At 54.3% G+C, this 16,125-nt stretch overlaps 1 protein-coding gene across 7 annotated transcripts in view; it reads left to right on the top strand.

The window, feature by feature from the left end:
* SZT2 (SZT2 subunit of KICSTOR complex) overlaps positions 1-16,125 on the top strand; it is a 56,490-nt gene that overhangs the window by 22,216 nt on the left and 18,149 nt on the right. For 5 of the 7 annotated variants that reach the window (XM_087446108.1, XM_087446110.1, XM_004441972.3 and 2 more), the window contains 34 exons: positions 2,562-2,772; positions 2,982-3,152; positions 3,588-3,822; positions 4,013-4,142; positions 4,921-5,063; positions 5,308-5,460; positions 5,603-5,717; positions 5,931-6,148; positions 6,249-6,464; positions 6,859-6,937; positions 7,183-7,277; positions 7,549-7,717; positions 7,919-8,033; positions 8,149-8,262; positions 8,480-8,650; positions 8,816-8,910; positions 9,153-9,273; positions 9,374-9,538; positions 9,630-9,834; positions 10,129-10,244; positions 10,362-10,608; positions 11,529-11,670; positions 11,835-11,927; positions 12,076-12,154; positions 12,258-12,551; positions 12,713-12,854; positions 13,022-13,129; positions 13,217-13,280; positions 13,503-13,688; positions 14,064-14,231; positions 14,320-14,407; positions 14,540-14,611; positions 14,794-14,995; positions 15,802-15,901. In XM_087446108.1, the coding sequence (XP_087302234.1) occupies positions 2,562-2,772; positions 2,982-3,152; positions 3,588-3,822; positions 4,013-4,142; positions 4,921-5,063; positions 5,308-5,460; positions 5,603-5,717; positions 5,931-6,148; positions 6,249-6,464; positions 6,859-6,937; positions 7,183-7,277; positions 7,549-7,717; positions 7,919-8,033; positions 8,149-8,262; positions 8,480-8,650; positions 8,816-8,910; positions 9,153-9,273; positions 9,374-9,538; positions 9,630-9,834; positions 10,129-10,244; positions 10,362-10,608; positions 11,529-11,670; positions 11,835-11,927; positions 12,076-12,154; positions 12,258-12,551; positions 12,713-12,854; positions 13,022-13,129; positions 13,217-13,280; positions 13,503-13,688; positions 14,064-14,231; positions 14,320-14,407; positions 14,540-14,611; positions 14,794-14,995; positions 15,802-15,901 (5,022 nt within the window). The remainder of the gene's footprint in view (positions 1-2,561; positions 2,773-2,981; positions 3,153-3,587; positions 3,823-4,012; positions 4,143-4,920; positions 5,064-5,307; positions 5,461-5,602; positions 5,718-5,930; positions 6,149-6,248; positions 6,465-6,858; positions 6,938-7,182; positions 7,278-7,548; positions 7,718-7,918; positions 8,034-8,148; positions 8,263-8,479; positions 8,651-8,815; positions 8,911-9,152; positions 9,274-9,373; positions 9,539-9,629; positions 9,835-10,128; positions 10,245-10,361; positions 10,609-11,528; positions 11,671-11,834; positions 11,928-12,075; positions 12,155-12,257; positions 12,552-12,712; positions 12,855-13,021; positions 13,130-13,216; positions 13,281-13,502; positions 13,689-14,063; positions 14,232-14,319; positions 14,408-14,539; positions 14,612-14,793; positions 14,996-15,801; positions 15,902-16,125) is intronic. The other 2 variants (XM_087446111.1, XM_087446112.1) reach the window with 2 other exon arrangements.

Raw genomic sequence — 16,125 nt, 5'->3', positions numbered from 1 at the left:
CCATGCTGAGGCCGCGTCCCACGTACAGCAACTAGAAGGATGTGCAACTACGACATACAACTATCTACTGGGGCTTTGGGGGAAAAAAAAAGGAGGAGGAGGATTGGCAATAGATGTTAGCTCAGAGCTGGTCTTCCTCAGCAAAAAGAGGATTAGCATGGATGTTGGCTCAGGGCTGATCTTCCTCACAAAAAAAAAAAACAAACAAACAGGAAAAGAAGCAGCTGGGGTGGAGTGAGGACAAGATAATGAATCCAGGTTTGTGCCTGTTGTTTTTGAGGTTCCTGTGGGTCAGGAGGAGAGCAGTTAAAACATCACCTTTGGAGTTAGGCATGCCTGGCCTCAATCCTGGCTCTACTTATTATCTGTGTGACATTGGGCACATCACTTCACTTCTTGGTCAGATTCATTTGTAGGTGAAGATTATAATAGTACCTACCTCATTGAATGAGAGGACGCATTTAAAGTGCTTAGCATAGTGCATAATTAAGTAATAAATGGCTGTCATTCGTAGCAGTTAGCAGTTGGAGATGCAGATCTGATACTCAGGAGACAGCACTAGTTGAGAGATAGTTAGAATTTGTCAGATGACAGATAGTAATTGAAAAAAGAAGAGGGTCCCCAAACAACCTGGGGAACAGCAGTGTTTAAAGGTCTTTCATAGGAAGAGGGCCCAGCAAAGAATGAAGGGAAATAATCAGACAAGAACCAGGACATTCTGCTGTCAGAGGTCAGAGTTTTGGGAAGAAAGAAGTTGTTAATAATGTGAAATGCAGCAGAAAGATCATGTAAAATGAGGAATGAGAAGTGCCCTTTGGATTTGGTGATTAGGAGGTCGTGGGGATCTTTCTGAGGCCATTTCAGTGAAGAGGTGGTGAGGGAAATGATTGCAGTGGATTGAAGAGTGGGTAGAGGACAAGGATGTAGAGACAAGTGTTGACACAAGGAATTTGGCTGTTCAGGTCAAGTGGGGATCGCATGAGAGAATGGTAGCCAGAGGGAAGTACAGGGTGGAAGGAGAGGGGTGTTTTGTTTTGTTTTTTAAGCTCGAGACTTAAGCATGTTTCTAAGGAGCCATGGAGACTTCGAAAATAAGGGAAAGAAAAGGAAGTCTGATGGCGTAAAGTCCGTAAATTGACAGGAGGGCATAGGCTCAAGAAACAGATTGAGGGACTCTGGAGCAGGAGTGTCACTTCTTTCTTTGAGACTAGAAGGATAGAAATGAAGATGTCAATAAATGCTGCCAAGGGCCTCTGGTATGTCTCTGAAATAAAAGGTGAAGAGGAGTATTATGAAGGAGGGAGGCCAGAGTTGGGAAGAAGACACAGTATTGGGACAACCCTGAAAGACTGGCTGGGTTGGGTGTCATATGTTTTGATGTGGTACCAATCTACACAACTGTGCAGTGTTCTCCATTGGGATCCATTGGGATCCCATTGGGGATCCAGGTATAGAGGTTGTGATCCTAGTTGGGGTTTGGGGATGGAAGCAGAAAAAAGTAAAGAGGGCCAAGGAGTTGAGAACAAAGCTTATGAAGTTGCTTGAACGTAGGGTCCAGGGTCGGTTGAGAAAGGAGGGCCAGGAGGATGTGGATAGAGTCAGAGAGAGCAGAGGTTCAAGGTCTGGCAGTCTTAATGAGATCGAAGAGCAGCAGGAGACGGAGAATGGAAGAAACCTAAAGGGATAAGGTTGTGTGTAATCAGTGGGATGTGGCAGTTGAAATTGCTGAGATGAGGTAGTTCCAAGTGAAGCCAAGGACAGGTGTGTAGCTAGCGGGCAGATGAGTGGAATAGAGCAAGTTCTGGAGATAAAGGTTAAGAAACTGAGAGGCCAGGGAATTGAATCAACTTTCTAGAGTAGGTCTGCAAACATTTTCTGTAAAGGACCGTAAGTAAATATTTTAAGCTTTGTGGGCCATACGGTTGTCACAACTGCTCAGCTCTGCTCTTGTAGTATGAAAGCAGCCATAGACAACATGAAAATGAATGGGCATGGCCGTGTTCCAATAAAACTTCGTTTACAAAAATAGGTGATAGGCTAGATTTGGCCCACAGGTATATGTAGTTTACTGATCTCTGATAGATAGCCTTGGCACTCAAAATCTGGTCCACAGACCAGCAGCATTGGCATCACCAGGGAGCTTGTTAGAAATGCAGAATCTCAGGCCCCACCCCCAGACCCTACTGCATTTTTAACAATGTCCCCAGGTGTTATGTATACACCCTAAAGTTTGAGAAGCACTTTGTTAGCGAGACACTGAAGTTTCTCGGGATGATGACAGGAAGCCAGTGAACCAGTTGCCAAAATCTTTAGTGACTGGGAGTAGGCTGGTATTTGATGCTGAGGAAGAAGGATGTAGCCAGTGGCATGGACTTCAGACAGAAGGGCTCAGGGAAGGAAAGTTGCAGAGCAGTGGTCTGTCCGGGGAGAGCACTGGCCCACTTCCCACTCTGGTCCAGAGGATGGGAGCGGCCATCCAGCCCCATCTCCTCCTCTCTTGTTGTACTTCCTACTCCGGCATCTCTTTTGGAGCCAGGTCTCTAATTGCTCACTTTCTCCAGGTGGGAGGAGTTTACTCTTATGACTGCAGTTTTGGCCACGTGCCCAATGTGGAATTGATGAAGTTCATCGCAATGGCAACATTCGGCTCCTACCTGTCCACTTGTCCTGAGCCCGAGCCAGGCAACCTGGGTCTGACTGTCTACCACCGGGCATTCCTCCTCTACTCCTTCCTGCGCAGTGGGGAAGCCCTGAACCCTGAATATTACTGTGGTGAGGGGCAGGCTGGGTGGGTGTGGGAACGGGGAGTAGAGAATGGACACTGAGGTGATGCAGGAATCCCCAGAGGACTGAAAGTATAACTGGGGCTTACTACTCTGGCACTGTTCTCTCCCCATGATTTCAGTGGAGCCCCTCCCCCTATATCCCTGTGAGCCAACAGATGAGGACTTTCTCCTTCCCCATCCTCACTGGTCTTCTAGGCTCCCAGCACCGCTTATTTAATGAGCACCTGGTCTCCGCCAGCAGCAACCCTGCCTTGGTCCTGCGCCGGAAGAAGCACACTGAGAAGGAGGTGCCAGCTGACTTGGTCAGCACTGTGTCTGTACGGCTTCGAGAGGGCTACAGTGTCCGAGAAGTCACACTGGCCAAAGGTAAAGGTCACTAGGCCTTGCTGTATCACACAAGTCTCTCCGATTTTGTGTGGGGGAGGACCTGCTGAACAAAGCAGAAGACTCACAGGTATCACACATGAAAGGGCGTCCCAGTGAAAGATTCTGTGTGTCATTTGAAACAGGTGGGTTCTGAGTTGCCTTCAGGGCTTAGTTCTCTTAGCATTTAGCTTCCCAATTCCATCTCCTTTTGCCCAAGGTGAGTCAGCTGAACTTGGCTTTGTTTTCAGATTACTCCTGCACACTTCTGTTTGTGACAGTTGGCAGGCTCTGGGCCTGGAGTCTATGGAACCATGCTTGGAACCTTTGGCCAGGCTAGAGTTCCATGAGGGAGATGGGGGTTTCAGATAGGACTCAGTCCCAGGCCTGGATTCCTATGCCTTCTGCCCCTAACTAGCCCTCCTGTTTCCCCTGAAGGAGGGTCCCAGCTGGAGGTGAAGCTGGTGCTGCTGTGGAAACACAACATGCGCATCGAGTATGTGGCTGTGGCGCCTTGGCCTCTGGAGCCCGAGGGCCCTCGAGGAACACGGGTGGAAGTGACAATGGAAGGTGGCTATGACATTCTGCATGATGTGTCCTGTGCACTGAGGCAACCCATTCGCTCGCTGTATCGTACCCATGTTATTCGGCGGTTCTGGAACACGCTGCAGAGGTGAGTGAGGTCACCGCTCAGTGAGTGATGCCCCATTTGTTGTGTGGGGGGACAGATGTGTGAAGCTGGGAGCTGGAGAGAGTCACCCTGAGCACAAGGCTTGTGTCCAGGGTCCCATGCCCCCCTGGAGCTCCCCTCCTCTGTACCGACCAAAGTCAGGTGTGGCTCAGGGTTGGCCCTCTTTCTGCAGCATTAACCAGACGGACCAGATGCTAGCCCACCTTCAGTCCTTCTCTTCAGTCCCAGAACATTTCACGCTTCCTGACAGCACCAAGAGTGGAGTGCCCCTCTTCTACATCCCTCCTGGCTCCACCACCCCGGTGAGTGGCTCTGGTGCTCATTATCCCCGTTTTGTGGCCACCCAGACTTGGATTGGCACAGCTCTGGAGCCCAGAACCACCTTCTTTTTCCTTCCCTCTCAAGTCGGAAGCATCCAAATCAGAACCCTAAGCTTTCGCCTTGGGAGCAATTCTCCTCCCTCCTTCAAAGCCCCTGGGGGAGGAGAAGAATCTAAAGAGAGAGGCTGTCCTTAGCAGATCACAGGTGTCAGAGGTAAAGACTTGCAGAATAGCTAGGTGGTGGTATCCCAGCCAACTGCGAGCCCCTCACCACATCTCCATGTGGCGCACTCTGGCCTCCCCACCACCTTCAGCTGTTTCCCACCACTGCCGACCACTGTGAACTGTGCACTTCCTGAAGACCATAGCTTCCTTGGTCCTGTGCTTTCTTCACACTCAGCCCACGGCTATCAGGCTAGTACTGACCGGCAAGAGGCTTATGTGAGTGTGCAGAGGCCTCGTTCTGAGGTCCTGCCGTCACTTAGTGCCTTTCCTCCCGTGATAGAAGCATGGCAAGTCCCATCCTTTGCCTGGATTTGGCTTTAAAAGGCTACACAGTCTGTCCCTGGACTCATTCATCCTAATCTAGCCTTTGTGTTGGAGGCAGTTTTTGCCTCTGTCCCAGGCTGGGCTGTAGATTCCTTTAACCTTAAACAACTGCCATCTCTTACCCGCTGAACCCCATGGTTCTGTTTGCTGTTTGGAGGTTGTACCCTGCTTCTCCACGAGTGCTCCTATAGGCTGTCCTTCCTGTCCCCAGGTGCTCTCCCTTCAACACAGTGGGTCCGACTCATCCCATGCCCAGTTTGCTGCCTACTGGAAGCCAGTGCTGTCCATGGATGCTAATTCATGGCAGCGTTGGTTGCACATGCATCGCCTGGTGCTAATCCTGGAACATGACACGTGGGTATCCTCCTAGGGCCATAGTTGGGGTGGAGAGCAGGTGTGAGGGGGCAGGGAGTGATGGGGAAGCAGCAGATGAGCCCTTACCAACCTTGGCCAAGAAAAACTATGACCCTTTTCTAGTCTTCCTGCTCATCGGCCCCCATATCCTCAGACAGGGCCTAGAAGAGAGAGGTAGCAACTGTGCTTTTACCCCAAGATTGGGGCTGGGAGGTCTGACCTCAATCTACACCCCTCTCCCCAGACCAATCCCCAAGCACTTGCACACCCCGGGCAGCAATGGGCGCTACAGCACTGTCCAGTGCAGGATCTCGCACTCCTCGCTGACCTCTCTGCTTCGTGACTGGAGCAGCTTCGTGCTAGTCGAGGGCTATTCCTACGTGAAGCTGCTCTCCAGGTGGGCAGAGTGGTGTCCCCTCACTCTTCCCCCGTTGCCTCATCCCCTGTGTCTTCCTCTAACCCCGCACCTCATCCCTACTTCCTCCTGAACCCATTTACTCCCAGCCTAGGGCTGCTCACTGACTCGCATTTCTCCTCAGTGCCCCAGACCAGCCCCCCTCCTCCTTCTACATGGTCCGCATCATTTCCAAGGCCCCATGCATGGTTCTTCGCCTAGGTTTTCCCATCGGCACTCCAGCACAGGCCCGGCATAAGGTGAGCTGGGCCCTGACCTACTCCCAGACTGAGGAGCCCTGGAATGTAGACTAGCTCCTCTTCCCCAAACCCCACAGGGCCAGGGCCAGTAGAGAGAGGAGCCCCCAGACCAAGTAAGGCTTGGGGTAGCGGCCTCTCTCGCCTTGTCTGTGGGCCCTCTCCCAGACCTGTAGGAGATGGAGGGAGGAGGATCTGACCACATTTTTCCCTCAGATTGTGTCGGGCCTGCAGGAAGAGATCCTGAGGCTGCGTTTCCCCCACCGGGTGCAAAACAAGGAGCCAACACCCAAGGTGAAACGAAAAGGGCTGGGGGGCATTGGTGGGGGCAACTCTCCCTCCAAGTCCCCCCCCATGCTGGGGCCACAGCAGGCCCTGTCTGACCGGCCATGCCTTGTGGTCCTGCATAAGCCACTGGACAAGCTACTCATCAGGTTGGTACAGAGGGTGAGGATGGGGTCAGGAGCATGTGGGAGGGCTGTGGCTTAGCTACATATGAGTAGAGATCAACTGAGAGTTGCCTCGGTCTCCCAGGTATGAGAAGCTACCCCTGGACTACCGGGCACCCTTCTTGCTGACACTGGAGCCACCAGGGCCACTGCCCTTGGTGTCAGGCCGCTCAGCCTCTTCTAGCCTAGCATCGCTGTCTCGCTACCTCTACCATCAACGCTGGCTCTGGAGTGTCCCATCAGGACTGGCCCCTGCCCTGCCGCTCAGCGCCATTGCCCAGCTCCTCTCCATTCTCACTGAGTACGTTACCCAAGCCTGCCAGGCAACTTGGGGCAGGGAGAGAGCAAGTGTAGGCCCTGGGTCTGGATGCTGGCAGGAAGCCTAAGCCAGACAGCTCCCCTCTTTAAGCCCCAGTCTCTTTGCTGCTGCTGTTATGCAAAGTGTCTAGCGTAGAGCAGTGCATGCTACTGCCCTCTCCTTCCTCCTCTCCTCCTACTCTATTTTGGCCTCTGGTCATAGTTGGACCTCTTAACACTTGAGGGACCAGTAGTCTGAAGAGGGCACCAGCAGACAAGTCTTTCTGGATGGCTGCTGGAAAGTGGATACAGAAGTGCTGTGGGGGACAGGGGCGTGTACTCTCAGTGTCTCTTCCCCTATCTTATCCTGTCCCCACTCCACCTTTATGGGGCTTCAGAGTCCGACTCTCTGAAGGGTTCCACTTCGCCTGCAGCGGGGAAGGAATCATCAACATGGTCCTGGAGCTTCCAATTCAGGTATGTGTCATCCCTCATGACACCTCCCCACCAAAGTCCATCATCAGAGGGACTCTCACCTCTGAGCTAGGTTGGGACTGCAGGGAACTTTGCCTCATGGGGACCCTGTGGCCAGAGGACCCAAGGCCTAAGGCCAGTCCCAGGACAATGTGGCAAGGGGACTAAAGTTCTGAGGGCCAGAGCTGGACAGAGCCAGATCTCTGCCTTGGCTGGGGTTTGCCCAGACTCTCCCAATCTACCCACAGAACAAGCCCCCAGGACAGGCTGCAGTCGAAGAGAGGCACACCTGTGTTGTCCAGTACATCCTCTTCCCCCCACACTCTACCTCCACCAAAGACAGGTGAGACCAAGCCGTCTCTGAGAGCTGCCTCTCTCCACATTCCGCCTTCTCCCTACTGTCCCCTGAAGCTCTGTCTCCCATACCCTGAGTGTTGGGGCAGGAGGTTCTGTTTTTAGATGCTTCATCGAGCAGTTGCAGGTCTGGCAAGGCCATGTGCAACTGTGGCGTCCTGCGTGCTGCCACCTTGCCGCCCTCTGTGAACTGCCTCCCTGCCATGAGGTTGTGGATTGGACTCTCCTCTCTCCCAGGCTCAGGGCCCTTCTTCCTGTAGCTTCTCAACAGATGATGACAATGATGTGGAGGTGGAGGCCCTGGAGGGAGACTCGGAGCTCAATCTGGTCACTGAGGTGTGGGTGGAGCCGCAGTACGGGCGAGTGGGACCTGGCCCTGACAGCTGGAAGCACCTCCAGGGCTTGACGTACTCCGAGATCCCTCAAGCTGTGAGTGACCTCGGAAGTATCCCCTCCCCTTACCAGATTGGGTGCTGTTCCCTTGGGATTACTATAGCCTGTGGGCTTCCTGGTCCCTCCAAATCTCTGTGTTCTGAATGTCTGTGACTTTATGGGCTTCCTTGAGAGCTGGAGGCCAGGTACTCTGGGCTAGGAGGGGCTGACCCCTGACCTCTGCTATTCCTCCCCTAGCTCCACCCTCGGGACGCTGCCTGCATAGGCTCCATGCTGAGCTTTGAATACCTCATACAGCTGTGCCAGAGCAAGGAATGGAATCCTCTGCCCCCAGAGCCGAGGGTGTCTGATGGTCAGGGGGGAAGGGGTCCCCAGAGGTGGAGCAGGGGAGTGGGTGGGGCGAAGGCAACCAAAGGCAGGAAATCTGGGTCTCACCGTGTGTCTTGTCTTCCTTCCCTCACTCCTAGGATTGGACCAGGGAGGAGACACCTGTGTCCGTGAGATCCCTTTCCGTTTTGACCTAATGGGACTGTTGCCTCAGTGCCAGCAGCTCCAGATGTTCTTCCTTCTGCTTTCCAGAGGTGGGTGAACTTTGTACCCACTCACCCTATACCTAGAGGGCCAGCAAGCCTGGGAGTATTAGAGAACAGAGAGCAGATGAGTCTGAAAATGAGCAAATGAGTGATGGGGGCGGGAGGAGGCTTGGAGGCTGAAGGCAGGGCTGTGCTGGTCAGGGCTGAGCCAGGGGCACTGGGCAGCAGGAGGCTCTTGGTGCTGAGTGGAGTGTATGTCGGGCAGAGCCAGAGGGCGTCCCTCTCGCCGAGGGTCCCTGTCCCGCCAACGACATGGTGCTGTGCCTGCTGCACAGCTGCCTGGGGCAGGAGCTGAGTGACCGGGAAATCCCGCTGACCACCGCTGACCAGGCTGCTTTCTTGAGTGAGGTGCTGTGGCGGACCTGCCGCAGTCCAGGTAAGCTCCCCACCTCTTTCCTGATACTAGACTCTGGCCCAGCTGCTTTTCCCCACCCCACAGGATGGTTTCTGTCTTTGGGTTTTGGCCTCCCCCTCTCTTCACCTCAGAGCCCTACCTCTCTGCTGACCCTGCCCCCTTCACCACCCTCTACCCTCATTGTAGGTCCAGAGGCGCCACCAGTGGGAGGCGACGGGATCCTGAAGGATCAAGCAGTCAGCAGCGCCCAGGCCGCTGGAGACTCAGCTCTTCCTATCCAAGTCAGCACTCATTCATCTCCTTGAGCCCTTTCTTGTAGTGATCTCCTTCTGTCACCACATATTCATACCCCAGCTTTCCATCCCCCTGGGTACTAAATGCCTCCTGCCACTGACAGGATGCTGTCCTTCCCCTTTGTCCTGGATCTTGCAAGCTGTCCCTAAGGTTGGACTCCAGGGTGGAGGAAGGAGCAGGGGTTGGATGGTCCTTTATAGATTGCACTAATATTGTTTCTCTCTTACAGAGTGTAGGTCCTGAGACTCTCAAGCCTCTCATCTCTACCCAGCCCCCGCAGTGGCGCTGCTATGCAAGGCTTGTGACGCCCCAGCACGTGTTTCTGACTTTCCTCCCAGCTACCTTCTCAGGTACGAACCCCTGACTTCCTCAGTGACCCCCTCAGATTCCAACTCCTGAGCTCCCTCACCAGCCCACCCGGCAGCTCTGATTTATCTCTTTCCTTGTCAGATGTCCAGCATCTGGCTGCCTATGGCCTGGAGGGACCCTCTCAAGAGGAGACAAAACCTAAGTTCGGGGATTGGAGCAGGGCCTCCAGCCTGAAAGATCTGGGGGGAATTGGGGTCAGGGCCACAAAGTCCCAGGTCCCCATCCTCAGTGTCACCCCAGCTGGCGGTAAGGCTGCTGACTCTCAAGTCAGTTAAGCAGGAGTGGGAATGGGGAACAAATAGAGGGCTGGAAGACCATGTCACACTTCTTCCCACAGACAGTGCCCACAGTCCAGGAGAGCTGAGCCCACCCTTCCGTCAGGACTTCCAGGCTTACACTGGGCGTCAGGCTCCACAGACAGAGGGTGCAGATGTGCCCCGGACCCGGTGTCCTGTCTACGTCTATAGCTGTGCCCTGGAAGCGCTGAGGGAGCAAATGGTTGGCACGCAGCCCCCTCAGGCACCCCGAGACCTCATCTTCCAGTGAGTGTCCTCAATGTTGACCTAGGTTCTCCCTGGACCGTGGCCCCCAGCCAAGGCTCAGGTACACACTTGGATATGGACAGACAGGTTGATGGTCAGTGGCAGGAACTTACCTTCCTAGTCATGTCCTCCCAGCTCTGTGCTGGGCTTCTTTGGGCAAATCAATTGAACTAGCTGGGCCATGAATACAATTGGTAGGGACCTATGGATAATCCATTGGAGTGTAGGTAGATGGTAAGTCTGAGGTGTCACTTAGGGGAGTTGGCCAAGCTCTCTCTTTCCTCCCATTCCTAGGACTCAGTTCCTTGACCAGCCGCCCCCATCCTCAGCCTGGATGGAGCCCAGGCACAAGGAGGCAGCCAACCATTGTGCCTTGCTACAGGAGCATGCCCAGCGGTGCTACGTCCGTGGTGAGCAGGAGGCCGTGTAAGGGGGTGTCAGGGAGGAGGAGATTTAGGGATTACAGGGATGGGGACTGGGGAGCCATTGCAGAGCTTGACCCTCGTGGTCCCTTCCACTTCTATCAGGGCTGTTCCGGAGCTTGCAGCAAGCACAGAGTGTCACCTCCCAGGACTTGCTGATAGCGGTAGATGCCTGTGAGGAGCTGCTACAAGAAGTAGACATCACCCCTTTTCTGCTTGCACTGTGTGGCCACACTCGGGGTTTGCCTCACGCACCCCCAAGCCCTGGTCCTCTCAGCCCTGGGCCCTTCAGCAGCAGCATCGAAGAGTGCCCCGAGCCTCGGGAACGAGCTATCCTGGCTTCTGAGTCCAGGTTAGGATTGTCCTGGAATGATGTATACGGGGGCACACAGACCAAGTCCCTATTCACAGGCACCTTCCGAGCCACGGGGATGGCTGTGCAAGGTAGCACCCGAGCACCAGAGAGGCCGTAGTGCTGGTCGCCGGCTTCCATGTCCTGCCCAGGCTTCTTTCTCTCATTTGCCGTGGGCAGCAGTCTCCCTTCCTGGCTCCCCTGTTCTGGTGTTGACCTGAATTAGGAGTAGGGAGTTGCCAGTTGCCATCAGTGAAAGTAGAAGCTTGTTCTGAAGACATTCATACAATAGTAGTAATTCCCCCCAACTAATCTGTGAGTTTCATAGAGGCAAAAACTGTATTTTGCCCACTGCTGAGTTCACAGCTCACCTGAGGGACCCAACAGGTCCGTGTGTTTAGGGAGTGAGAAACGCAGGCGGGCACCCAGCTCTGCGTGTGGCATCTGCAGTGTGTTAGCACTAGGGAAGCAGAAGCAGCAGAGGGAAGAGCGTGCTGGTGACTCACGTATCAGAGCTCCAGCCCAGTGTCCTGCCTGGAGCTCTAGATCCCCTGCCTTTCATGGTCCCCAAATGAGGGCATTTTCTTCCCACCAAACCTTGCTTCTCCACCTGGGTTCTTCATACACGGTGAATGATCCCACCCTCCACCCAGTGGTCCAGCTCAGAAAACTGGGAGTCATCCTTACTCATTCCTGTTTGACAGAAATGTCTGGCCCTTAAGAAATGTGGAGGTTAGAGCCAAAATGGGCGGGTGGGTTGGTTCTCCTGGCCTCTTCCGCTGCCCCTGCTGTTGTGCTGAGCACCCTTCCTAGAGACAAAGACAGGCGTGTGCTGCTCCCAGTTGCAAAGCATGCTCCTCTAGGACTTGGTGGTTGTTAACACCTAAACCCCCACTCCCACCCCCAACGTGACCACTCAGCATAGAGACCGAGGACCTAAGCGAGCCTGAGTTTCAGAGCACCCGTGTCCCTGGCAATCCAGACCCTGGCCTGGAGATCTCTCTGACAGACGTCTGCCAGCTCAGAGGAGAGGCACATGATGCCCTTCATAGCCTCATCCAGGTGGGAATCTTGGTGAGGATAGGAGAGGGGTAGAGTCCTGCCTGCCTGGGGGGGCAGTGTTCTCTTCTGGGTTGGGGATGTGTACATGTCTGTTCTAGGGGGTAGGGGGTAAAACTCTGTTGAGGGGTGGCTGACATGATAGTCTTCTTCTAACCCCAATGTAGGAGAAGTTCCTGGAGATCAGTGGTCTCCACTTCCGCACAGTGCCCTCTAATCCTCACTACTTCTTCTATTGCCCTCCATCCAGCAGGCGAGAAGTGAGTATCTTTCTCCCTTCCTTCGTACTGACCTGTAGCCCCAGAGGCCCCATGTGCCCACCTGGATCCTCTTGACTCTTGGTTCCTTGAGACCTGGATGTGGCTCTTGTCCTGCTTTGGATCAAGCTGTGTCTTTTTTTTTGCCCAGGATGAGGGCCCCCGGGACACAGTAGACAGAAAAGTCAGTGACTTGGAGTTTTCAGAGGCTGAGCTTATGGGAGAAGAAGGTGTGTGGGCAAGTGGGTAGTGGTGGGAAGGCTGGCTTCAAGTCAGGATTCAGGGGCTTCCACTGCCAACCTCTCCCATTGACCGCACGACATGCATCTCTAGGAGACACATCAGCCTGCTGTGTGGTCACTGAGAGTGACCCAGAGCTGGAGGTTGAATACCGCGAGAGCCGTGATCCAGACCTAGGGCCTACTGGGCTAGACTCCGCCTCACTGTCGGATGCAGACACCGTAAACCCTGATGAAGATTCCTTCAGTATCCTGGGGGGCGACTCACCCACTGGGCCTGAGAGCCTCATGCGTGACCTGCCACCACTCTTCCTGCACCTCACGTGCTCTGTGCGGCTGCGTGGACAGCACAGCTCAGTACCTGTATGCAGCCTGCCCACCTGCCTGGGTGAGTTTGGGGGTGCCCAGGGGAGGGCCACAGGCCCCAGTACAGCCTGCCTGCGTGTCTGGGAGAGCAGAGAGCCTGGATATAACTATTTAGTGCTGAGAACTTGGAATCTTTGCTTGCCCCAGGGCTCCCAGCAACACCTAACTTTCCCCCTCTACCAGGCCAGGTGCTTTCCATTCTGGAGGGCCCCTCCATTGGAGGCCGAGTGCCCCTGAGGGACCTCAGTGTCACTCTGGATGTCTTCGTGCTGACCTTGCCCCTGGAAGTGGAGCTCCCGCCAACCTCGGACCCTCAGCACCATCGGTGTGGCAGCAAGTTTGGTGGGGGGATCTGGGGTTTTGTTGGGGACTATTAAGGACTCTAGGGGCACTTGGGGGAGGGCACCTTAAGGATTCTAAGAAAAGAGTGCTGAGGAGGCTCTGGGAGGCTAGGAGCTGCTGACCTTTGACTTTTGCTCCCACACTGTTCAGGTCAACATCTGAGAGCAGTGTTTCATTCCCACGATCCCCAGGGCAACCATCGTCTCTAAGGTCTGATGATGGCCTGGGGCCCCCACTGCCACCCCCAGGAGAAGACAGGTACTTCCTCATCTCCCTCTCAGAGTTCCTTGTTCTTCCTTAGTTGTGTTTTCTGGAAACCAGTATCTAAACCTTTCTTCCAATTAGGCACCCAGGACTGTCCAATTTGGCCACGCCCCACAGACTGGCTATCGAGACCACCATGAGTGAGGTGAGGGCCTTCCCTTCCCCATCCTAAACGACAGCCCCTCAACACTGTAACTGATATCCTCTCCATATATAAGTGAGGTAAGGCACCCCCTGTATTCTGGGATCAAAGTGAAGCCCCCCTCAGTCTGTGAGGCAGAGTATCTTTTAGTCTAAGAGTAAGGTGATGCCCCAATCAACAAGGGAGGTGCCCTTCGCCACTTCCTGGATTGCTCTCTGACTGTAGATCCGCTGGTTGCTAGAGGATGAGATGGTGGGGGCACTCCGAAGAGGGGGCATCCCCCAGAGCCCTGCCCTACACCGTGCAGCTGTGCACATCCATAGCTCTCCTGGACGTGCCACCTGCCTTCGCCAAACTCTGCCACTGAGTTTTGTGTTTGGGCCAGAGCGTTCCCTCACACAATTCAAGGAGGTATGCTGCCCTCAGAACACTCCCTGGTCACCATGGGGCCCGTCCTTCCCTGGACTCCAGATACAGAACGGGAAGGCCCTCTCTTGGTTTGAGTCCATAGAATTATCCTCCTGGCCACCTCCTCACCACATTGTCTGTCCCTCACCCCATGCCTGACAGCCCAACTCTGGGAAAAGACCCAGCTCCCAACCTTGTCCTTGGCTCCTTGGCCTGTTGAACTTTAAGCAAGTCACTGAACCTTTTCGTACCTCAGCAAAGGGGATGCTGGTGTCTGCTTCACCAGGTAGTTGTGGGGGCCTGATAAGGAAGTGTGGGGTCCCACAAATAGGGAGGGCTGCTCCTGCCTCAACTGTGACCTTGGCTCTTGCTTCCCAGGAGTTCCGCCGCCTCCACCTCCCTGGCCACGTTCTTCTTGAGGACCCTGACAGTGGCTTCTTCTTTGTGGCAGCTGGCCAACAGCCAGGTGGGTCCCATGGGGAGTCCCCTTCAGCGGCCTGGGCCTGGCACAGCCATGAGGACAAGGCTGAAGTTGTCGAAGGCGAGGTGAGTCTTTCCTGGGCTGACCTAGGAATGTTGGGGTTAGTGGTGGGTGTGTGGGGCCTGTACTCAGTCCTGACTTGCTGCCTCTCAGGCCCTGACAGCCAGCCCCCAAGCCCCTGGCTCCCCAGAGGATTCTGAGGGTCCCCCCATCAGCAGTCTTCCCAGCCTGCCACCAGGAGGTAAGAGAGGACTTAGCGAAGTCTGGAGGCCAGAACCAGGGACTTGTGGATGCCTGGCCCTGCTTCCATTATCAGAAGACGGTCCTAGGCAGCATTTGAGAGAGGCTCCGGGCATTTCCCTTCTCTTCTCAGGGAGCCAGCCTGGGCCCAGCCGGGGACTAAGCCTTATGTCCAGTCAGGGCAGTGTGGACTCTGACCACCTAGGTAAGCTGGGGCAGGAGGTAGAGGACTCTAAGCTGATGGGAAGTAGACTTAGGGCTACACGGGGAAGGGTCTGGGCAGAGGGCATCAGAAGGGACTAACCTGCCAGGGCCCATTGAGCCCGATGCACTCGGAGGCTCAGATGAGCCTGAGAATGGGGTTGAACTTCAGCACATTTGACACAGGTTATGATGGTGGCAGCAGTGGCTCAGACAGTGAGGGTCCCAATGAGACTCTGGGTGAGAAGGCAGCCTTCACATTGTGGACCCCGCCTGGGCCAGCACCTCCACAGCCTTCCCTCTCAGGCCTCCCTCGGCCCTGCCTGCCTGACTTCTGGCTCATCGTCCGGGTACTGCAGGATCGTGTAGAAGTGTATGCACATGCACAGTAAGTAGAAGCCAGGGCCCTGCACCCTGACTCTAATGTTAGCTGCTTTTCCCTGGTCTCACAACACCCCTCTTGAATGTTGTTAAAAAGTAAGGTTTGGGACTGAGGGTTTGGGGTAGGAGTTTGACTTGTATTCTAAGACTGGGGGCTCCGGACCACTTCCCACAGCTTGTAGCAAATCATGTCACTGTCTGCTTTCCTGAGGAGTTGCAAAGGTGATGGGGATTTGGCTCCTAGCTGAGCATTAAGAGCATCTATAGTTCAGAGCGGCTTCAGAAGTTGATATACAAAAATAAGGAATAGTAGATGATATTTAATAAGTGCTTACTGTGTAGCAGGCACTGTTCTAAGTGCTTTAGCTTGATCAGCTCAATTTTGGTATGGATGAAGAAACTCAAGCACAGATAAGTTAAATACTTGCCCAAGGTCACAGTTAGTAAGTGGCAAAACCAGGATTCATACTTAGGCATCTAGTTAAATACTGCTCTAATCACGGGGGTAGGGTGGGGTTAAGGGAAGGGAAGACCACCATTCTGATAAAGAAGATCTGAGAATAAAGAAGAGGTAAGCTACATGACAGAAGCCTCAGTGTGGTGCCCACATGGGAGCTGGTGCGTCAAGCACGGAGCTTAGGCTTCCAGGATTGTTATTGAGAATTCCGTCTTTCCAGTTTTCCATCATGTTTACTTTCCTTTGTCCAGTCCTACTTCATTTTTCATGGTTCCTCTTGGCCCCAGCTCCCATGACCTCCCCACTCAACTCCCTCCTCACTGCAGTTCTGTGTCTGATCCATCCCTCCCTCCCAGGAGCCTGATCCGGGAGGACGAGGGGCCAGGCACCACGTGTCGCCACCTGCAGCAGCTCCTGGTGAGGCGAGTTGGGGAGATCTGCAGGGAGGTCAACCAGGTAAGGGGCAGCCGGGGGCAGGGCTCCCCAGGCTTGGACACAGCCTAGATGAGGAAGGAGTTTCCAGGAACTTGACCTTTAGAGGTTGTTGATCCCTCTTGGACATTTTCTTTGACCCCCAGTTAGAGGGATGCTATTACTCCCCCGACTCCCTACAAACTGAGGAGCTCTTACTAACCCACCCCAGTATTTTGGGTCACTCTCATACCGTCCCAGTGACTGTG

This window comes from Ceratotherium simum, chromosome 22, assembly GCF_057802395.1.
Source record: "Ceratotherium simum simum isolate JZ-2026a chromosome 22, ASM5780239v1, whole genome shotgun sequence".
NCBI lineage: Eukaryota > Metazoa > Chordata > Mammalia > Perissodactyla > Rhinocerotidae > Ceratotherium > Ceratotherium simum.
The sequence above is the reverse complement of the archived record's forward strand: the minus strand, read 5'-3'. Positions and strand labels throughout refer to the sequence as shown.